Consider the following 24,346-nt stretch of genomic DNA (forward strand, 5'->3'; position numbering starts at 1 on the left):
CGCCTGGAATGCTTACTTGGGCGTGTCGACATGTCATTCACATGTTTCCACCATTGAGTTAGCAACCTCTACTGGGTTCCTGTTGTTCATTTAGGACTTTAAAGAAAGTGAGTCAAAGCTGTACAGGTTTTCCTGTTTAATTATTTGCTCCCCAGAGAGAAACCCTAAACCATTTTAGTATCTTGTATCGGCTTTCCCCAATTCTTCTCCCTTCTCTCTCTCTTAGTAACACGATATCTCGATATATTGCATCATAGTTCTGCGTCTGTGTCATTGTACACACGTACGTGATAAGTCTTTGTCCTGTTAGTTAGTGGGAACATAGTAAGAAGGACTCTTAGTAGCAGCCATTGTTCTCTTTAAAGTGTTGTCTCATTGTTCATGATTATATATAGTCTGGTTATTGTGAAGGGACTAATTGCTTGTGTAGTCTGCAACCTTTAGACGTCAAATTTAAGGAATTTTTTTTAATAATTATTATTTGTACCTAATTAATAAAACTAATGATTGTAATTTGTCCATAATTTTTTGACTGTGTGGTTTCCCATTTGTTCTAATATATTGGAACACGAACTTTTAGGAACTCTCTGTGTATGTTCATGTGGGACATTTTGAGATCATGCTGTGCAGTGCATGCATTAGGATAATGATAACTAATGTTTAGTATCAAGCCAGGTCAAGCATTATTATTTATTTTGTTTAAGTACATGTACATGTACTTTCCATGAGCATATATCATGGTGGAAGGAGGTATGTGTTACTGATAGTCCCAGACCATTAATTATAATTATTATTATTTTGTCCTCAATGTTTGTCTTTTATTATTATTATGATAAATATTCAATCCGGGACAATTGTTAATGACCCCAAATTGTGTGACATTATTATCTACCCTATAAACAGCTGTGCCAAAGCTGTTAATTGCATTAAAATTGGAGGAATGAATTTGCAATTTCACACAAATTGTACACAATTTGTAAGGTAATGAAAATATCAAGGTATGCATATTGCAGGCAACATGCAACTCATATTTTGAATGTAATTGAGTTAAATGATAATGATAGCTTTTCTTTACTACAATGTTTTGTAATGAATCTATTTATGATTTTATTCTACCTCTTTTGTTGCCATTTTGTCTTTTAAATGATCTATGTATATTAATATGTGTACTATCTATATTGTATTGGACTCATTTCGTCGAAATGTTGCTGCTAATTTTTAATTTATTGTATGTGGCAGCTGCAGCATTCCTCCTCTCGTTATTTCATTTTTTAGGGTTTCCACGGTTTAAAACATACACTCAAGAATGGATTCCACTTTAACGGCTAAAGATATTCGTAGAATGTTCATCGACTTTTTCCGATCAAAGGACCATACATTTGTTCCCTCATCGTCTACCATACCAGTTGATGACCCAACACTACTATTCACAAATGCTGGCATGAACCAGGTAAGTATATAGTTAGCATACTTTTCTTGTATAAAGAACACTATAAAGTGTTCTATGACACTATAACTTTATAAATTATAAAGTTAATGTTATATCATAATGGATTTAATAACTGTCTGTAAAACAGCATTGAATAACGATAATGCAAAACTGTTGCTTGTCCCTTTATATGAAAAATGTAGTACATGGACGTTGCTCAAAGTATTAATGTGTGTACCAGGAATTAGCAAGTTTTTTAGCCATTAAATGATCACCAAGTGAATAAAATGTGATCGAGTGAGGGAGCTTTGTGTGGCTTTACTCCAAATTAATGCATGGCATTTTTATAGAGTTTGTATAATGGCTTATAATTACAATTATTTTCATTCTATTTTGTCGCCACCTGTCATCATTGTAATCATTATTCTCATTCCCTCCTCCTCCCTCAAGTTCAAGCCCATTTTCCAAGGAACCGTTGATCCTTCTTCGGACTTTGCTACTTTGTCCCGAGCTGCCAATTCCCAGAAGTGTATACGTGCAGGTGGCAAGCACAATGATCTTGATGACGTTGGAAAGGATACCTACCACCATACCTTCTTTGAAATGATGGGGAACTGGTCTTTTGGAGACTACTTCAAAGTGAGTGGGTTTTTCTGATGCTTTGATTTTGCAAAAAACGAAATTTTGCAGAGTAATTGAATTTTACTATTGCATCTTTAAAGATCTTTCTAATCTAACCCTTACCCCCCTCTCTCTCTCTCTCTCTCTCTCTCTCTCTCTCTCTCTCTCTCTCTCCTCCCCCCTCTCCTCTCCTCTCCCCACCTCCTCTCTCTCTCTCATTGTGTATGTCTATACATGTTTATTGCCACTGTAACATACTATGCTAGGTATTTTAATTGCACAAAATGGTATCTATCCTAAGCATTCGCATGATGATCACTTGTTACATAATATAGTGTTTTGATAAATAATGATTTTTGAGCGATACTTTATTTGTATCATTAAGGTGTATCCATGTCTACAGTATACGTAGTACTGTGGGAATTATAAGTCCTCATACGGTCTAATTTACTAATTTCATTCTAGCGATTGGAGTCTATTACAGTCTCTTACATAATCCACTAGGATTGCTTATTTCTCCATATCAGCGAGGAATACACTCCTACTCACCACACACTTTAAATGTGATAGGTTGCTTTACTCACCACCAGCTGGTACCCAGTGTCTTTATGAATATATTTAGTACATGAAGATCTCCACTTACATATACTAGGAAATGTGAAACCACACATGCAATTAGCACTATTAGAGATAGGTCATTGGTTGCTATGGCAGTTACTGTAGCCCATAGACCAAGAGTACTCTTGGTGTTGTCAAGGATGTATTGAGTGTCTTTTATTTTTTATTTTTTTAGTTTTCTCTCTCTCTCTTTCTTTCCCTCAATGCTAAGTCTTGCCATTTCTGCTTCACTGCATTATTCAGCCTGGCTCTTATTAGTATTATTATTTAATCATTGTTATTGTAGTATCGTATTATGCCCATCGCATAACACAGCATAACACAGTCTGTGTTTACATAGACTCCTCCCCTTGGCTCTGGCCTGAGGCAATGTTTCGTTAGCCCATCAGTAGTTGTTTTAATTGGTGTTTCACTTGCAATCCGAGAGTTTATTGTTTGTAATTTAATATTTGATATTAAGTGGAGGAGACCTCCTTTTAGAGCAATATTACCAAACTCTCCTCCTCCATTAGTTATTCGAAGTATCACTTGATACAGACAACACTATCTGTAGGAGCTCTGCCTTCCTTCCTATATGCCCACATACGCCGTATCATATTTTACTGCATTTGCATGCCTTAAGTATACTGTATTTGTGCCTATTAAGCTGGCACTTGTTTTAAGGCTATATTACATATTACTGCATGTATATGCCTCCTCATGATAATGTTATGCTGTTAATGTGATGCGAGTATTAAGTTTTTTCTACAAATATAGTCATATGTTTGTTTCATTTCTTTCACTAATTGCATTACTGTTGCTAAGCACCTGAGCATGATGGCTTGATTGGTAACTGTAGCTGTAAACAAGGAGACATACTTCTAGCCTAGAGATAGCTTTTCTCTCACACAGCTATGGTTCCAGTATTATACCCTATGCTCTATGTGTAGATTTACATTCAGTTTCTTAATGGCAGGCTTTATATGCATGTATGTACATTAATCTACAATTCCAGCATTCACATGTCTATAGTATACTGGTACCTTTATAATTCAAGTGTGTGTGTGTGTGTGTGTGTGTGTGTGTGTGTGTGTGTGTGTGTGTGTGTGTGTGTGTGTGTGTGTGTGTGTGTGTGTGTGTGTGTGTGTGTGTGTGTGTGTGTGTGTGTGTGTGTGTGATTGTAGCAAATATGTTCACTTGTGTATGCAAAACTGCAAATCTTTGTGAATTCACGCGATATTTTGTTTTTAAATTTCTTTATTATTATCATTATTATTATTATTCAATTCCTCTTTGTGTGGGATCCATTGATTGAAGTGCTTCGCTAGACTCTGTTTGTTTTTGTGAGTTACATGATCTCGTCACCCTAATGCTCCTACATCTTTAATCCATTGTGTCTCTGTGTGTCTGTTTTTCATTTTGAAATATTCCAGTACGTGCATGCCTGATTTTAGTGTCATGCACTGTCAAAATTCTAATTTATTTTATATCAAAATTTATTTCATGCCTCTTTCCCTCTCCCTCAAATTCTCTTTTAGGAAGAAGCTATAAAGATGGCTTGGTCTTTCCTCACGGAGTCTTTGAAGTTACCTAAAGACAGGCTCTACGTGACATACTTTGGTGGAGACGAAAAGCTAAAGCTTCCGGCAGATGACGAATGCAAAGAGATATGGCTTAACACGGGGTGAGCATCAGCATGCACGTACATGTATAAATGCTTTTCGGTTTATTCTTGCATGTACATTGTGTATGTGATTATATCTTTTGAAGGGAAGGTTTTCCCTCTGTATTGAGGATTCTTGTTGTTCCTTCATAAGCTAATCAGTGTTTTCTTTTCCTGACACATGTCCTTGTTCTTTGTCCCTTAATGTGATATACTTACATCACAAGGAGGTTAATCTTCCCCCTCCCATCTCGTGGCTCTCCTGGAGGGTTTTGTTGTCATACCTTAATTTGATTTATGTTAACACTATACTTGAGTTGAAATGATTCCAAAGTGTTGATTCATTCACTATCTATCTCTTCCTCCTTATGTTTCCCAGTGGATTGTGTCTGTGTAAGTCACTTTGTTTGTGTGTTTGTCTGGGATGATGACTTTGCTCTTTTTCCTGTCTAAATCAGCTTATAGTACTGTGTCATTGGTTCCATACTAATTCACGTCAGCCTATACTCTATACGGCTGCATTTGTGTTTTTATTGTATGATGGTAGATGTCATTTTCTACGTGTAGTTTGTGTACACTATGTCATAATACCATATAGTTCCTCTTTTTTGTTCATCTCATTTCCCTCTCTATACAACCTCACATTCTTCTTCATTCCTTAATAATACTTTTCCCTTTCTCTTTCTCCAACTCCTTCATCTCTGGAGTTCCTTTGTGTTCCACTGAACACATGACTTGATGGTGAATCCTCTCATGTATCCCTCAATGGCTAACCAATTATTATAGCTTCTTTTATAGAATTTAATTTACGAAGTGCCATCTGGTCTGTGTGGTAGTCCATGCATATTTAATTGTTGTATAATATAATACTTAGTCTATGTAATGTACACAATAATGCCCTTTATATGTAGTACATATAAGATTATAATGCTTACGTGTAATGCATTACTCTACATGCAATATCAGTATTGATAATACTGTATGTCCATATTGCATGTACATATACATGTATATTTATATGTACATGTACATGCTGTGTATAGTGTAATTGTTTCCTATTGGTAATGTAATGGCCATGTACGGTATAAAGATGTCTTGATGTTTATTATTATTAGTATTTGTTATTTCTAGTGGTGTGTAACGAGTTTTTGATTGCTTGGCTTATTTTGTCCATTCTAGCGTATGTAAGTACTAAGTGTACCCGTGGACTCTCCACCTGCTTGTACGACTGATATTTAATTAAGGTCCAATATTTTAAAATAGCATGTTAGTACATAGCACTGTATTATGCATATACTGTTTTACATTTGGTTTGCAGCTGTAATTAGTTTCAAAGTACTGAGGTAAACAGCATCTCTATGGTAGCTACATGCCAGTGGCCCTTTTGTACTACTGCCTCATAAAGGACGGGAACCAACAAACTAAGTCTTTTTGATGTTCCCACTTGAGAGGGCAGACTGTCTCCTTTATAATAGAACCATGGGCACTGGCTCTATGTACCTATTTCTTTGTGTTGGTCACAGGCTAAGCGCATGACGCAGAGGGTTCACTTTATAATTGAGTTTGTTTGTAATTGGATTATTTTGTTTGTTTTTTGCTAGCTCTGGGATTGAGTTTTAGTGGCAACTGCAAGGTTTTCTTGCTCCTGGCCATTTGTAGGACACCCTGAACAAGCCCTGCCTTATAGTAGCTATTAAAGAGCCTACAAGAAGTGATTTTGATATTAATTTATTACTTTGGGTGTCAATTGCTAAATATTTAATTACTCCATAGCGTTAATCTAGTATTGACAGTCAGAGCCCCATTAACACATGGCTTCTCCCTAACTCATTCACACAAGACCAATCAGTCCTCAAGCTTGAGGCTACTGCCTGATGTATCTATGCTTGTATGTTTATGTGTTCTGGAATGCTTCGTGTTTGCACATAATTTAGTTCTGCATAAACAACTTAGATCATTCCTGCCTGTGTATGCTGCATAGTGGGCATGCTGCACACGCTCCAAACATGCTTTCATTTCTATGCTATACACAGTATACATTATATCAATTAAGCTACTCTTAATAGTCAGTGGTAGTAGTAATACTAGCCTATTAGTTATGTGTGTGTGTATATACAAAGCAGTTACACCTAAACTCAATTAGTGCCTTAAGCTCTTGATGTCTTTGTTTCACTCCTTAAGCCTAATGTAATGTGACATGATTGTATGTACATGTATTGTGTAAGTTGTGTGTACATGTATGTACATTGTGTGAATTCATTGTGTGAATTCTTTTGCTTATGTGTGTATGTTATGTATGTATGCAGCCAGTAAAACTGATTACTATTAGATTACATGTGAATCTCAGCTATTTATTTTGCATTAGTGTTCGTACATGTACATGTTTATCAATTATTATATTAATTATCGCTTGTTATTTTCCTCTTCTAATGAAATTGCGTTGTTGTGTACAGCTTGCTACATTAAGGTGATATGCTTTATCCATCAATTTCAAAAAGAAGTGTTAATACCTCAATGGTACAGGGTTTCCCCACAAAGCATTCTAAGTGAGCTTAGAAGCATGCTTTATGAGCTTGCAACACTATTAGTATGGCAACTTTAAAAATTTATTTAAAAAATCCATTTTTGATTGAAATCTGTTCAAAGTTTCTATGCAACATAAGTACATGTACATGCATCAGGAAAAATATAAAAATGGAGAATTCCCTTCTTTTCATCTTTGGCAAAATCGACCCGGGACAGGGACTTTGGCCCAATTTTTTAAGCAACTTTAAAAATTTGTCAAAAATCCAATTTTGATACAATATGCATGTATATTGTCAATTTTGCTAAAAATAAAACTCCATTTTAATTTTTTTAGATTGCCACCGGAGCGGGTCCTCCCATTCTCCGTCAAAGACAATTTCTGGGAAATGGGAGAGGTGGGGCCGTGTGGCCCTTGCTCTGAGATACACTATGATCGTATCGGAGGAAGGTTTGTCGCTGATCGCGTGAACATGGACGACCCTAACGTGCTTGAACTCTGGAATGTTGTGTTCATGCAGTTCAACAAGTGAGTGCCCCCCCCTCTACCATCAATATGCACAAAACAACATCTGTATATGTTAATTATTATAGATACAAATTATTTTTATAGATGTTTGTATGGTTTATGATTATTGTTGGAATCCTTGCATTATCTTATAATGCTACGGAGCCATGTATCTGATTACATCAAATTATTTGGTAATGTGGGGGAATGGGACAGTCATCCAAACTACGCTCTCTTCCTCCTCTTCATTGCCAACTAATGCGGTCATATTTATTATAGCTGTACTGTAGCCATGGGAATAATGATCGTGGGTGTGTGAACAATGACTGCGATGTAGTCTAATTGCCAGGTAGCCTGAAGCGAATGTAGTAGAAATATCTAAATTATATTCGCACTATTATACAAAAATAATGCTCCCTCTCTCTCTCTTTGTTATCTTTATTGTGTGGAATGTATTTGAGGAAGAACAACAGTGAATACATCATGATAAGTATGTGCATGTAACAATAAGTAGTGATTCTGTCATTCATTTGTTTGTACTATTGAATCATTATCATTGAGATCAGAGTCTCATTGTCATGGTAAAGAGCATACTTTTGTTTAAACTCCTCCTGTTTGTTTTATGAAAATAAAAGCATGTTTTTGAATGCCATATATGCACGAAGGGCAGACTACTTCCTGATAAAGTGGCTCTTGTTTTTCTCTCTCCTTGTTTGCTGTGTTTTACTAGAGGCAGTGAGCTAATGCATAGTTTATCCACGCACTCTCTGTATTTTGTTACAGTTTATTATTCTTCACTTCATTTCACTCCTCTTCTGTTTATTGTGCCTCAAGTAATCAGACAATACATGATGTGTGTGTGTGCGGGTTGCTTAATTTTAGAGGATTGCGGTAATCAAGGGGGCATGAGCATTATTAGTTGACAAATTTTCCCCAGCTCCTCCCGGTAATTCTTATTCTAACAGAAACCACAATAGTCTCTGGCCTGCTAGAGGATTAGTAATACTGCGAAATATTTCATATCACTGATATAATATTATTGTTGTTATACATATAGCATGTCATATCTCATTTAAGTCACACAGACTTTGCATGTAGCAATAAGTATGAAAGAGGCTAAAGGAGATGCTCTTCATGACACATGTACATGTATACTATACATACATGTATGTATTCCTCTCATGATTTACTATAGCCTATAATGAGCTAATCTGCTTTTGCTACACAAACCATTATATCATTACTTCAGTCAAGTGTGTACACATAGACGCAAATTCTTAATCTCTCCATATTCTGTGTGATTCACCTAGCAGTAGCATCCTCCTTCCTCTGTATGACTACATTGCATGCCATTAGTCAATATTTTCATATCACGTTACTTGGTAAGTCCTCCACCAATGATCGGCGATGAGTAATTGAAGCTTATTTGACTGTAAATCTGTACATCTTTAACATATGGTATCTCTACAATCGTTTATGGAGTCTTGTCAACATTTCTATGTCATAATGAGTCTGGTTATTTAATTAGAGACTGTTTCTTGTTTTGACTATATTCATGACATGTGTAATCCTATTCTTCTCCTTGTGCTGTGTGTCCTGAGGCGATGTTATCTTTATTCAGTTACGAGTGTCGACTGGAAGATGCAAAGGGATGTAAAAACATAGTCAAAATATGAAACAAAATTCCTCATCATTTATAAGGTGTACACGCCCTAGCAGCTGTAGCTTGAAAACAGCCGCTGCCCGGCATTGGAGGGTATTCTATTTATGCATAGTTATTGGCATATAGAGAGTAATGAAGGTCATTACCAGTGTTGATGTGTGTCTATCACTGATAATCGTTTCCTGGCCTCCTATTGCACTGCTTTGTCTTTAGAAGAGAGAGCTGCACTGCCATCCCATTGGAATGTGATTCCTTTTACATTGAAGGGGGCTTTTATAGGCTTGTAATATCTGCACGCATGATGGTCATAATTATATTATTGCATTTTCTATATTGCTTGAGCTGCTTTTTAGACTTTATCCAGCATTCTCCATTCTTTGCTTGTCTGCAAGCATGTGTAGCACAATATGTCAACATGGAATCCAATATGGGTATCTCTTGCCTTGAAAAGTTATCCTAGCACTCTTTTTCATGTAATGGCAGATAATATACTATCAAGTGTGTAGGTATGTGAAGATTGTCTGTAGGTCTATTGTTTAGAGCAGAGACTACTAATATATTAATATAGAGTTACTTTTTCATGCATGTATCAAGGGTACATAATATTATGTACCCTTGCATGTATTTAGTGGTACTTTTTCAATGTATTACTGTTGAGGTACTTTTCAATTGCTGCTAGTCCCTCCTGTATATTGCACTGTCTTCTCTCTCTCTCTGTCTCTCTGTCTCTCTCTGTCTCTCTCTCTCTCTGTCTCTCTCTCTCTGTCTCTCTGTCTCTCTCTCTCTCTCTCTCTCTCTCTCTCTCTCTGTCTCTCTGTCTCTCTCTGTCTCTCTCTGTCTCTCTGTCTCTCTCTCTCTGTCTCTGTCTCTCTGTCTCTCTCTCTCTCTCTCTCTCTCTCTTACTTAATGAATTACTTATAAATGATTTATGTCATTACTCATCTCTACTGGCATCCTCTTTCTCCCTTCATTCCTCACCATAGAATTACCATACTTACCTTATACTCTCGAATATAGTTCATGTTTGGATGAGTAGTCTATACTGAAGCCCACCAAATAGGAACAGAGTGTGCAACTGTGCATGATGTCAGACTGTATAGCCCTGCCACTAACTACTTAATCTGTTATGATTTGATTCTTTGCTAATTGGTTTTTACCTTGGTAATGAGAAGGGAAGAGAGAGTAAGCTTTCCCTATAACACGCATTGTTGCATAGATCATTTGGATACTTATACACACAAGTACATGTATGTGTAGCATTAATTTCAAACTCAATTTTTTTATAAGAGCTAGTATGCATAATTATGATTTTTCATAGTAAGTGATTTTTGCATATCTTAAAGTGTTGCAATACTTGTGACAGATGTTTAATGTCTTGTAATGTGACATTACCCTTCACACGTGTTTTCACTCCAGGGTGAACGCTCATGGATACCCTTACCAGCTGCATATATATAAATACGTACTCTTTTATGTGTGTACATTCATGCATGCACAGTACATGCAAATATTCGCTCTCTGTGTGTTATTGTAAACACCATTGCTGCTCGTGTGTGTTTAATTCTCATCGTTATTCCTGATTGCAAATAACACTATGGACTGCTGTTGTTGATGCATAGCATAGTGGTTGCATGGTTATAAGTGGCTAATCAACTTATGATTTAATACTGCAAAGGATTGCAATCGTGCCTTCGTGTTGTTTGGTAGTACTCTAAATTTCGAGGCACTAATGATTATTTTATAATAGATGCGCGTATCGTTTAAATAATATTATATGACGATAAATTGCTTTAATTATTTTTGGTGCTGTTATTATGATTTTTTGTTGCTGGTGTCCATTATGAGTGTTATTTTTTTTTCTATTTGCAGAGAGTCTGATGGGAGCATTAAGCCACTACCAAAAAACAATGTTGATACTGGTCTGGGCCTTGAAAGGATAGTCTCAGTAGTCCAGGGAAAGTTCTCCAACTATGACACTGACCTCTTCCTTCCTATCTTTGATGCCATAGAAGCAGTGAGTATACATACAGCACCTGTAATCAATAATACGTTGCTATTTTTAGATTAGCCCCTATATCACTACTGCATGATATATCTTCTGTCTCAAATTCAATTATTCTATTATCTAATAACTATAATGTTACAAGTTCTTATTTTAGTATACGCTGTAGCTACATGTACATGTATGTATAATACTTGTATCTTCCAAATATCTCCTTTTATAGTCACGTGTAGCTTCGTGAACGGTTTTTAATTTTGTGAGGCTTTTGTTTTTCATAGAGCGTAGCCAATTCCTCCATTTTGTAGGCGTGTCTAATTAATGAATGCATACAAAACCACACCCCTGCAAACAAACGTTTGAAATGTTAGCGTTTGTGGGCACAATACCATAATTGTGTCCCACGAAGAATATTTGCAAAGAATTCAACAATGAATTCTAAGGATACAATTGATATAACAAATTATTTTGTTATATCAATATACATGTACAATGTGCATACCGTGTATTTGAATAACTCTCCTTTTGCTCAGCGTTTCCCACAGGAATTGGCATGTTGCCCAGTACACAAAACATCATAGTACAGCTAGGAGAATGTTCTATTTTTATATTTTTTGATACATATTATCGTGCAAAATTTTTTAGCTAATTTCTAACTTTAAATATTGCTCAAGAATTTAACCAAAATCCCTGTACTATAGTACAGGGTCTTTGGTTAAATTTCGTCAAAAATAAAAAAAGAGAGAATTTTTCATTTTTATAATTTTTTCTAATACATATACATATTGTCATGTTGTGTAGCAAGTTTGAGCAGATTCTAATCAAAACTGGATTTTTTACAAATTTTTAAAAGTTACTCCAAAAGCCATATACATGCGTATATAATAGTGACTATTATTGTCGTACTTAATTGTCAGCTCATGGAGCATGCGGTTTAGAGCTATTAGGAATCATGCTCTTCCAAGTATGATCATATGTGGTTGAGGCGTGCATTTACAAGTTTATTTAAACTCTGGGAAGTTTTAATGGAGATGTGTTGTGAAGCAATTACAAATCAATAAAAGAAGCATTTGCTGGTCAGATTTTATCACTTCGCTATTAACTACGCATAAATGCATTATAATGATTTCAAGATAACGTACCTAATGGAGTATATGTTATACGTATTCAAAGTATCTAAAGGTTCCAATACGCTAATAATAACAATGATGACGATAGTAATTAGGATGGAAAGTGAGTTAGGGGAATGCCTTACTTGCTACTCAAGAGAATATTGTGCAAAACTAATTGTATTACAGTAGAATATGATATTGGGAACAATCTAGTTGCTTCATCAGCATTGAAAGTGCCCATAATTAATGCTTATGAATGTATTTAGTGTGCAATGATAATGAGATTATACTGCAGATTTAGTAATAGAGTGAATGCATGAGTAAAAGGGATTATTTCCGTCTCCCCCTAATGTATTATGGCCCCTAATCTAATATGCATGGCAGCAAGGTGTCTCTCTATACCGAAGGCTACAGCCTATAATAATGATAATGTCATTATGCCATTACTTATATAGATCTGCATTATTGTATACCACATTTTGTAGCCTTAGTAGTACATGTATATGCACCTGATGTGTATGTGTGTGAGAGTCTCTTCACGTGAAGTCATTATCATGTGCCCGTATTGTAACATGATATGTAGGTCTGTGGGTTTTGTGTGGGCACTACTCCCATGCATTTAGTGTATGTACTTACTATATTGGGTGCACTCTCTGCAGGACATTAGTTGCCATGTCAGCCTCTAGCATCTCCGTGGTTACTGAATGATTTTGTGAGGCTGTGATATCCTAAGTTAATAAAGTTATCATTCGTGGGTTTAATGAAGCCTCTTTGGGCTTTTGTGGGCAAGTTTGATCTGTCACTCTGTCTCTCTCTCTCTTGATTTCTACAGTTTCTTTCATGTACATGTACATGTATATTCTTCCTTTTCTTCTATTTTCTATTAGAAGATTGTGCCCCCTCTCTCTCCCTCTCCCTCTCCCTCTCAAATTCATGATGGTTTCCATGATTACCGGTGATGTATGCTTGTGTTTTGATTACAATCGGGAAGTTTCATGTAATTATTAAATTACTTGATTTATTCTTCCTTGCTCTAATCTCTGTTTGCTTTGTCTGGTTTATGACACATTTTGTGAAGGGAAGTCTCTTCTCTATAACAAGTATCCTACTTGTATAGCTTTATATGTTACTATGCAGTCTCCAACCTTGTCCTTATAATAATAATAAATAATCTTTTTTGCTTAACTAACTACTTAAGTACATGTATCTTAACTGCATGGGTTTTCTAATGCATGCTATAATGCCACCACTAGTACAGGTGAATGGCTACAGTATATCACAAAGAGTGTCGCCTGTTTGACGGCTTGGATTGTTAGTGCTGCATCATTATCATTGCAATGTAGTATTCCAGGATCCAGATGGCTGCTTCTACTATCATAGTAGTGATACCCCATTATACAATTATCATGTTTACTATCTCCACAATCAATTATGATGCTAAGTACTTGTTATAATAATGTGTTTATGTGTGTATTGGCAGTTATACACATACTGGCCTCTAGAATTGGTCAGTAAGCGATGATTGTTTTTAAACAGAATCAGAAATAGTGATTGTTCCGCCCAAATTACCTGGCAGCTGTCGCTAAGAGAGCAGGTCACGTACACTCAGACGAGGGCATAGTTTTTATTATGTGATACAATACCTTTGTTCCTGTGGAATTTTTTGAATGTAAATATGATATAAATACGTATAATGCCTTTGCGCTAATTGGTATTTGAAAGATTAGTCCTTGTTTTAGTACGTACAGTATAGTTTCTGTGGCAGTAGAGTATTGGTCTGCAGTGTGTGTATATATATAAGCAAGTATTTAAGTTATGGTTTAATGCTAACCTGACGTGTATTTCTGATTTAATGTTAATCTTGTGTATACTTCCTTTCAAAGTCCCATAAATGCTAGTAACTTAGCATATGTATAAACATACAAGCAGGGCTACGTGATAAATTGATGTGACATGGTGGCTTCATTTGAATTGCAATTAAGGCGCAGCGTCATTTATTATAGAAAGTACATGTTTATGAATGACTCAACAGGAACGACTCTGTCACTGTATAGATCTTGCATATTGTTAAAAGGATGTACTTTCAGTTATATAACCTTCTCACCTCTACACTGTACTCCCTCTCTTTGCTAATATCTCTTAACAGTGAAAACAAACCAGTCATACATGCGTGTACATGTACATGTGTATACACTGATATGTCCCATATTGCTCCATAATAATTATATTCCCCAATTGACATTAACAATCTTAAAATATGTATTTTTAATATATACATGCGTGCAAGTACATCTACATGTGTATCTATATATTCATGTGTGCATATACATGTATGTATAGTATTCCATTTACTTGTGGTCTGGTTGGAAGGTTTCTAATGCGTAGTGTGCACATTGCACTTCATTGTGTGCATGTGTACGTGTGTAGATCCTCCGCCACAAGTTATTACAGTCTCCACCACATGCACTATATACGTAGTTATAGTCCTGGAGCTTTTAATATATTTTTTGTATGATTATACCACATTATTGGTCAATAGTGTAATACAGCTACAACAGTATAGACTTTGTGCACGATACTTGCACCAATACACGTTTGTTCATAATAAAATACATAGCATTTATGGTGGGTCATCTTTTTTCATAGAAAACAGGCTCAAGGAGTTATACTGGAAAGATTGGAGCTGAAGATGTTGATGGTGTTGATATGGCATACAGAGTAGTTGCTGATCACATTCGTACGCTAACAATAGCGATATCTGATGGAGGCAAACCAGACGCAACTGGTAGAGGGTGAGTTAATCATGCTAACAATATAAATAGTGTAGTAATTCCTTTATATTTCCCAATACTAGAGCCTTTTTATTATATAGTACAATACTTAATGGTTTAATGCAGTGGTAATTGGTGATGATGTCATTTTGACTCTCCAGTCAACTCTGATGTGGCTATACATTAATTATAGCATATGCAGCACTTGTCTCTTACCTCATGGTATTTTGGTTTCCTCTATAGCAGTTGTTGTTCCTATAGTATGGCACAACTGTCCTGTTGCTATACAGCTGCTTCTGATAGTGTATCCACTTGTAATCCTATACTTGATGTAACAGTTTTTAGCAAAGGATTCTGTTGGGTGGATTTTTGAAGTGGGTATTTGGTATCTCCAGCAACTGTTAGATTTTAGAAATGCTTTTAAGTATTCATTTCACACTATATCCCTTGCCCTAATACAAAGAAAGAAGAAAGTTATTCAATGTTCATGATGTACAGCAATTGAATCAGTTGTCTCCACAAAGTGTCAATTGTCTAATTTTATTTTGATTATTCACTAAGTGCCTTCCTTATTGCTGACAAGAATAGGAAGCAATGATTAGTTGGTCTACCAGATGTACCCGAGTCCTTGCCATTTGAGGCTTCCCTGAGCGATTATCGTTAGGAAGAAGATCGTTATCAATGTTTGATATCAATGTGTCCACTGATAGTCTTATGAGTGTTACGTCCTATTACTTGGTGTGTATACACTCTAAACAAATACTATTACATCTGCACATTTTTTATGGCAACTGGCACATCATTTTGCACTGTCATGTACATGTATGATCACATAATGACTGTAAGGAGGAAGTAAAGGGAGAGTGATGAATGCATTGTACGTGCAATATGTACACGCATGCAATACCGTGTGTGCGTGTGATCATTGCCATTAGGAGAGAGTGCATGAGGATTAATAATTGGTGTTTGCTAAAACATGAAAGGGGGGTAGAGTGGGAGAGAAGATGACGTTCTAAATACAATCTTTTCACTGGGTTGATGTGTTTGTTATTATGTTAAAGATAAGGATATTCAGTCTACAGATGTTGTTTTCTTCTCCCACTTGAGGTGGGAGGTAGCAATCAATACTTGCAGCATTTGATATCATATTATATACATGCCCTCCTCTCCATTTTATCATCTTCTCTTATTAACAGTTGCTACCATCTTGGATTATGAACTATAGCCTTTCTTTCACACCCCCTCTCTCTCTTTATTATTATAGTTACGTGTTGCGACGTATATTACGAAGAGGTGTGCGGTACATAACAGAAAAATTGAATGCCAAGCCTGGGACATTTGCATCACTTGTTCCTACAGTTTTAGACGTATTGGTAAGCCAGTAACTTCATACAGACGCACACGCATGCGTATATACTTCATTAATACACACATACACACTATGTTTAATACACATTGTAAGTATATCAATTGTAATTGTAGTATGTGCTGAATCGGTACAAGTCTATTCAGCTAAGAGTTTGCAATGAGAGTATTAAGTGCAGAAATGTAACCCAAGCCAGTTACTTGAATATTTGTCAGAGATTTGATCCTAAGAATGGTAACACTAGCCACTCCATCCTCCTCCATCTGAATTGCATCCAATGTCTGAGCTTGTTTGTTTATTATGTGCATGTATCGGCGCATTTAAATGTCCACCTGCTTAATGCAGTGGTAGTGTGAATCACAATAATTGAGAGAGGTATGTGTGGTCCAGTATGATTACTATGTGCTGGAATCCTGTATAATCCTTCCACTAGATTGTAGACTGTGCCCATTGTGTGTGCATGTATTGTACTCTATGGTTTCCTAACTGATCATTTGTTGTGTCTACATGGTATGAATTCTTCCACAAGTATTGTCAGGTATAGACATACCCTGGGCATATAATGGATCCCAGCGCACGTGTACATATTAAATTAAAGCTCTACAGTCTGCAATGTACAAGTGTCATTGTTCAATTTATTATCAAGCCTCTAATTGTATGGCGTTTAAATCGTTTATGGATTTAATGGAATAAGTAATGATTAATGTTTAACTGGATGTGTACATACTCTCTTATATGTATTCAAATTCCTTTAGTAACAATAGTTTGTCATGCATCTACAAATTCTTGTCTATACTGATGGCATTTATTGATTTGATTGTTTTACTTTTGTTTTTGTTTTTGTCAAAATAATAGGGAGAGGCATTTCCTGAGATTACTAAAGATCCAGAAATGGTATTAAAGTATATACACATGCACACTAAGACACATCCATGTGATTCATAATAATAAATTTAAGAATGAATAATGGCTGGGTATTTACATGTATGCATGTACATGTATGATTAATGCCAACAATCTAATTCAACTCTTTATATACAACATAATAAAATAAAGAACTATTTTTGGGAAAATATTCTGTACAATGTACCACAGAGGTCTTGATTTAAAAAATTTACTACAGGGAGTCTTGCTGTAATTCTAAAAATTTACTGCAGGTAATGGATACTATTAATGAAGAAGAGAAGCAGTTTCTCAAGACTTTGTCTCATGGAAAGAGAATGTTTGAGAGGAAACTTCGCAAGATTGAGAACAACCTTTTACCCGGTAATTAGCAGATCTCAATTTAATGCATTTTAAGTTATGACCATCTTTGAAAAAGCTAAATTGATATTTCCAACTTTTAATCAATAGTAATCGATCGTTAATTTCATATTAATGTGTTGTTGTTACGTAATGTTTGTTGTTCATACTAGCTTGTGTGCAATCGCTCGGACTGATGCTAAAAATTGTTTTTATAATGTTCTCTGCTTTTGAAGGATTTCTGTTGCTACAACCTTTTTAATTCTATTTTTGTCACATTTATTGCCAACCCTCACCTTTAATGTTTTATCTTATCCCTCTCTCTCTCTCTCTCTCCCTCCCTCTCTCTTCCCCCCTCTCTCTCTCCCTCTCTCTCTCCCTCTCTCTCTCCCTCTCTCTCTCCCTCTCTCCAGGTGATGTTGCCTGGAGATTATATGATACTTATGGATTCCCCGTTGACCTGACACAACTTATGGCTGAGGAGAGACAAGTAACAGTTGACATGGAGGGATATGAAAAGGCAAAGGCTATGGCACAAGTAAGAGAAGAAGAACAGCTAATAATAGTGAATCGATTATAATTTAATGTAAGAGTATTGATTTCACTTCATTCGTAGTTTGTAGTAAACTAGCTGCTGCATTTTACTATAATTACTACTCCATATGCAATTATGCATGTACATGTAGGTTAGATCATTGATGCGCATGTTTAATTTCATTTTCTTTGCTGTTATGATAGTGTGTGTTGTATATTGCGTAAGTGCATCTTAATTGGATTGGTGACCATGAGAAAGGTATAGCTCTTTTACTCCTCTCTCTCTCCCTTTCTTTGCCTCTGATGTTCTTGACGTCATTTCAAATGTAAAGGAAATTGCTTCACATTGTCCGCATTTACTTCTATTATTTGCATATCAGAATATTTTACTGTGGTTTTCTTGGAAATAAATTCCAGGGAAGTGGAGGGGTACGATTGCATCAATCATGACATAATTTTTGAGTTCAAATTTCTGAGGACTTCATTCATCAAAGCTCATAGCTCTTGCGATGATTAGCGTGTGCCTATTATTATACTTCATTTAAAATGCCTACATTCATTAATTAGCAAAACCACAAAGAGATGGTAATCATGTTTTGCATTAGCAAGTATTATCACGAAAATTCCTGGAATAACAGGGAAATGTAATGCATAATATGGAAAATGCAATTTCTCTGGCAAGAATTCAGTTTGAAGCATGTCAAACAATTTTAATTTAACTCTCTCTCTTTTAGGAGAAAGCCCGTGGTACAGGCCGTGAGATTGATGAGTCACTTCAATTGGATGTCCACGCTATCAGTCACCTTCAATCCAAAGGGGTACCTCCCACCAACGACTCGTCTAAATATGATTATTCCAGTGACGAGTCTGGGAATTACAGTTAGTTAATTCAAGCAGCATGTACATTCATAATCAATGCACTATATAACTATTATATGGATGTTAATATTTTAGCGGTTGCAGTATTACAGCGTGTAGTACTTGCGCCTGTTAAATTATTGTGGGATCTATTTTCATTCCAAGTGACCCTAATTCCCTTATAATTAAATATCATAAATATGATTATTATTGTTCTCAGTTCCTGAGAACAAAATTGGGAGTTCTAATTTTGGTCAATCGTTATGAATGTATATTTCAATATACAGGTACACTGCTAGAGCCTCTATTACACTCAGTGTCTCTTACATGTACTTTATCACATCATGTGTTCCGCTATTAAGCCGCCTAGACCGTAAATATGTGGACAGTGGACAGTACATGCAATTCCTGTCCCACTAGGTAACTGGCCAGTGTGCATATATACCATTCTTATATGGTTTGGGATTTTTCCCCTGTTATAGGATTTTATCATTTGCATATTTGAGTGCCCAAATGTTTAGCAAATAGGTTTGGGAGATATTACTTTATTTGGTACTTTGAGCTGAATATTTGTTTGTTTGACCTCTAAAAATACACCCACTAACTAACCTCTCTTCCTGTATTTAAGTATAAACATGCACGTGCACAAAAATAAAGTCATAGTTCTCGTTCTCCCCCTCTTTCTCTCTCAGAGTTCCAATCTTGTGAAGGTTCTGTCATTGCCCTCCGATACAATAAGGAGTTTGTCGATGAGGTTTCTTCTGGGCAAGTTGTCGGAGTCCTCACTGATAAGACTTGCTTCTATGCAGAGCAAGGCGGTCAGATTTATGACGAAGGATACATTGTAAAGATTGGAGAGGTAGGAAACAGCTGTAAAATGCTTTTAATTACCTTTAATGTACATTATAATTACATGTGCTTCTTGTCAACTGAATCTAATGTATTCGCTCCTTCTTTTAACTAATGGATCTTACCTCATCTCATCTTCTATATGTCATTATTACATGTATGTATGTGATCTAATTTAGTATGTTAATGCATGGGGGTGTTGTTTTAAGCCCATTAAGTGCCTGGTGAGTATCTGATTGATAATGAATGGGCTATTCATCATTAGCACTCTCTCTGTGCCAGGTGTTATTGGCAGTTGCTAGGATACCGTTGCCGTGGTAGTACTAACAGATGTGAAGGGCTGTAGTCAGATTCTTGAGCAATTGGTAGGAATAGTACTTATGGGGGAGACAGGATGTGGGGGGTTTGACCACAGCAATTAAGAGTTTCTATAGCTTGTAATCACCTCTTGTCATACTAGTTTATCACTATACTGAATGACATCAAAACTTTCTTGTGCTTTGTGTGTGAAAGTTAATTGATAATAACCACTTTATACTACTTTACATCTTCATGCTGCATAAATCCTTGCCTGCTTTATGTAATAGTAAGGAATAGTAAAACTGCCTTTTATATCAATACAAATTTAGTAATCTGTTTATATATTTTAAGCTACATTTTTATAAGTGTTATTAATTAATTTATTTATTTATTCTATTGTTTTTTGTTAATTTTTATAGGAAGAGACAGAGTTTATAGTTCGTGATGTTCAAGTTAGAGGTGGCTATGTGTTGCATGTTGGATCCATCGAAGGCACACTTAGAGTTGGAGACAAAGTTAACATGACAATTGATGGAGTGAGTTACATGCTGTTATTATTATTATTATTATTATTATTATTATTCATTATTATTATTATTATTCATTATTCATTATTGTTAAGTAGCTCTGTTATAATTTACAATAAACAGTAACTACGTGTGCATGTATTTGCTATTTAAAGATAATAGGTTAATTTACAATAAAGTAATATTATTATTTTTATTTAAAATGTAGGATCGTCGCTCAGACGTTATGAAGAATCACACCGGTACTCATGTGCTTAATTTTGCGTTACGCCGAGTGATCGGAGAAGCCGATCAAAAAGGATCCCTAGTTGCACCTGACAGACTTAGATTTGACTTCTCAGCCAAAGTAAATTATATATAAATGTGTAAGCTATTTTTTATTTTGTCTTTGCTTCTAGGGTGCTATGAAAACAGATCAGATAAAGAAATGTGAAGAGGTTGCTCTGGAAGTCATTAAAGCTAGTCACCCTGTCTATGCCCAAGAGACCCCACTACCGGTTGCTAAAGAGATACAAGGGCTACGAGCTGTATTTGACGAAGTCAGTAATTTCTATAAAATACCCTTATACTATATCTACATGTACATGTACATCCTATGGCATGTATTGTGTATAATGACTGTAACCTGATATTGCATGTATAATGTAACTTGATACCATGCATGTATCATTCTACATGTACATGTACATCCTATGGCATGTATTGTGTGTATAATGACTGTAACCTGATATTGCATGTATAATGTAACTTGATACCATGCCTGTATCATTCTGCATGTACATGTACATCATGTATGCGTGTAGGTGTACATATGTGGGTACATACTCTCATTGTGTCCATAATTAACTGTCTCTTAATGGAATTACTTATATGTTTTCTCATTGTGTTATGGATATGCACATCCTCATATTTTTTGATTAGTTCTCAGTAACTGGGTGGACACATTAGCCAATAAGACTTTCATTATATTATATGGCATCTAATTAATCGGTATAATTGATAGGCATAAATCCCCCATGTAATATAATTATTATCGTATAGTAATGACATAGCAATAGCGTATCATGTACATGTGGGTGTAAGTACATGTACATGTAGGTAGTGTCGGCGTATAATTGACGCTATTTGCTTAATGAGTGACGTAGTTTCTCAAGGGCAGTACTATAAAATGATATCAAAATTTATACTCGTCAGCCCTTCCTTTTCTAGTACTATACTTAATGCTTGTGACGAAACAAAAGCATGCACTTTATCTCTGATGCAATTCCACATAATTAATTTTAAATTTTTATGTATTTGCCTCACTGGTTCCTTCCTGCTCACGTAAGAGAGAGAGAAAGGAAATAAGTGATTGGAATGTGTTTGATGGTTGTTATTGCCCGAGGCTAAAAATACTTAAATTGATTGTAGAGTTCGCATGTAATTTTGTAATGTGTTAGGAATGATTGATCTCAGTAATGAGTACATGTAAATGGTTCATGATTTTAATTTGTTGTTATGTATTGTAGGTATATCCTGATCCAGTCCGTGTGTTAAGTATTGGTGTACCGGTTGATAAGCTGGTGGAAGATCCATCAGGTCCTTGGGCTATTAATTACTCCGTTGAATTTTGTGGTGGAACGTAAGTACCTGCTTGGGTGGCTCGGGCCAAATTTGGCCAAAATTGAAAAAAGAGAATTGTCCATTTTTATAATTTTTTCTGATGTGTATACATGTTCTTATGTTGCATAGAAAGTTTAAGCTCATTCCAATCAAAATTAGATTTTTTATGAATTTTTAAAATTGCTCCAAAATTGAGCCAAAGTCCCTGTACTATAGTACATGGTCTCGGGCCAACTTTTGCCAAAATTGAAAGGGAGAGAATTTTTCATTTTTATGATTTTTTCTGATACGTATACATGTTCTTATGTTGCGTAGAAAGTTTGAGCTCATTCCAATCAAATTTAGATTTTTTATGAATTTTTAAAATTGCTCCGAAATTGGGCCAAAGTCCCTGTACTATAGTACAGGGATTTTGGCCAAATTTTGTCAAAAATGACAAGGAAAGAATTCTCCATTTTTATAATATTTTCTGATCCATATACATATTCTTATGCTGTGTAGAAAGTTTGAGCTGATTCTAATCAAAATTAGATTTATTACGAATTTTTAAAATTACTCAAAAATTGGGCCAAAGTCCCTGTACTATAGTACAGGGATTTTGGCCAAATTTTGTCAAAAATGACAATGAGAGAATTCTCTACTTTTATAATATTTTCTGATCCATATACATGTTCTTATGTTGTGTAGAAAGTTTGAGCTGATTCCAATCAAAATTAAATTTATTATGAATTTTTAAAAATTGCTCCGAAATTGAGCAAAAGTCCCTGTACTATAGTACATGGTCTTGGGCCAAATTTTGCCAAAATTGAAAGGGAGAGAATTTTTCATTTTTATAATTTTTTCTGATACATATACATGAACCTATGTTGTGTAGAAAGTTTGAGCTCATTCCAATCAAGATTAGATTTTTTACTGATTTTTAAAGTTTCACAGGCCAAAGATCATGTACATTTTTTATAAATTTTATTAGCCATCTTCGCTCATCTGGTCATATCCAGTCATTTGCTATTGTCACTGAAGAAGCAATTGCTAAAGGGATCAGACGCATAGTTGCTTTGACTGGTATGGAAGCTGTAAAGGTTTGTCTCTCTCTCTCTCTCTCTCTCCGAATTACCTGATATTATTAACACATGCAAAATAGGCTCACAAGCGTGCAGCTGTAATCCAAGAGAGAGTGGACGCCCTTTGCTCTACTGTATTGAATGGTCTCTCAACCAAGTCCATGGCACCAAAAGAAGCTAACAAACTCATTGTAAAGGAAGGAGATGTAAGATAACGAGTAAAAGGATTTAAAATTGATTTTTAAAAAAATTTTATTTAAAGGCTCTTTCTTCTGCTGTCATATCTCAATGGATAAAAGACGAGCTGAGAGAAAAACTCAATACAGCAAAAAAATCTGCAGATGAAGCCGACAAAGCTGCCAAAGAGCTTTTAACTCAAAAAGTAGGAGTGCCCATATATAGACTTGCTCTTTTTAAAAATTTCATTTCTTTTTTCTTTTTTTTTTATTTAGTGCATAGAGCGTGCACAGGAACTAATAGGTCAGTTTGATAAAGCTAGCCCTCCTTCATTTGTTGTTGAGATATTTGAAGCTGAAGGTTTGTCAAAGGTAAGAAGATAAAAGATGTTTTATTTGATTTTTATTTTCCGCAATCTTTTAATGTGTTTTATGCACATATCTTAGGCTCTTGACAATGCTTTGAAGCAATTCAAATCTCTGGCTCCAACAGTTGCAGCATTACTATTAAGTGTGGACCACGACAATCATAAAATACTGTGCCTCTCTAACGTACCTAAAGTTAGTGAATTTCTTATGGATTTATGATTATTTCTTATTGTAGAATGCTATAGCTAAAGGATTGAAGGCCAATGAATGGGTCCAGGCTGTGTCGGTTACCATAGGTGGTAAGGGAGGCGGTAGAGATAATACTGCTCAGGCCACTGGAACTAATGTGGGCAAGCTGTCAGATGCTGTTGAAGTTGCTAAACAGTTCGCAACAAAGTTCTTTTGATTTTTGGAGTCTTATGAATAACATGACTTGCATGACTTGTTGATTTTGTTTGCTAATTATTTTTTGATCATTGTTGTGCATAATTTAAAGTTGCTAGGGGCAAATTGCCAAAATGTTAAATAAAATTGTCATGAGGTAAATAGCTCATAACTTTATAATTGTGGATTTCT

General features: G+C 35.5%; 1 protein-coding gene across 1 annotated transcript; it reads left to right on the plus strand.

Annotated features, from left to right (window-relative positions):
- Window positions 1-19: 19 nt before the first annotated feature.
- Window positions 20-24,331, plus strand: LOC100637660 (alanine--tRNA ligase, cytoplasmic-like). The gene is made up of 23 exons (XM_020008710.1): window positions 20-107; window positions 1,276-1,450; window positions 1,880-2,068; window positions 4,186-4,331; window positions 7,171-7,362; window positions 10,874-11,018; window positions 14,762-14,907; window positions 16,151-16,259; window positions 17,108-17,146; window positions 17,410-17,518; window positions 17,908-18,032; window positions 18,763-18,907; window positions 19,579-19,745; window positions 20,455-20,571; window positions 20,771-20,908; window positions 20,961-21,101; window positions 22,071-22,183; window positions 23,135-23,243; window positions 23,306-23,431; window positions 23,488-23,607; window positions 23,678-23,773; window positions 23,849-23,962; window positions 24,006-24,331. Exons 2-23 carry the CDS (start codon window positions 1,307-1,309, stop codon window positions 24,174-24,176), a joined length of 2,901 nt encoding a protein of 966 aa, XP_019864269.1. The 5' UTR covers window positions 20-107; window positions 1,276-1,306; the 3' UTR covers window positions 24,177-24,331.
- The last annotated feature ends 15 nt before the right edge of the window (window positions 24,332-24,346 follow it).

The sequence above is a fragment of the Amphimedon queenslandica genome, unplaced genomic scaffold (genome assembly GCF_000090795.2).
Source record: "Amphimedon queenslandica unplaced genomic scaffold, v1.1 AMPQUscaffold_13507, whole genome shotgun sequence".
In the NCBI taxonomy this organism is placed as follows: Eukaryota; Metazoa; Porifera; class Demospongiae; order Haplosclerida; family Niphatidae; genus Amphimedon; species Amphimedon queenslandica.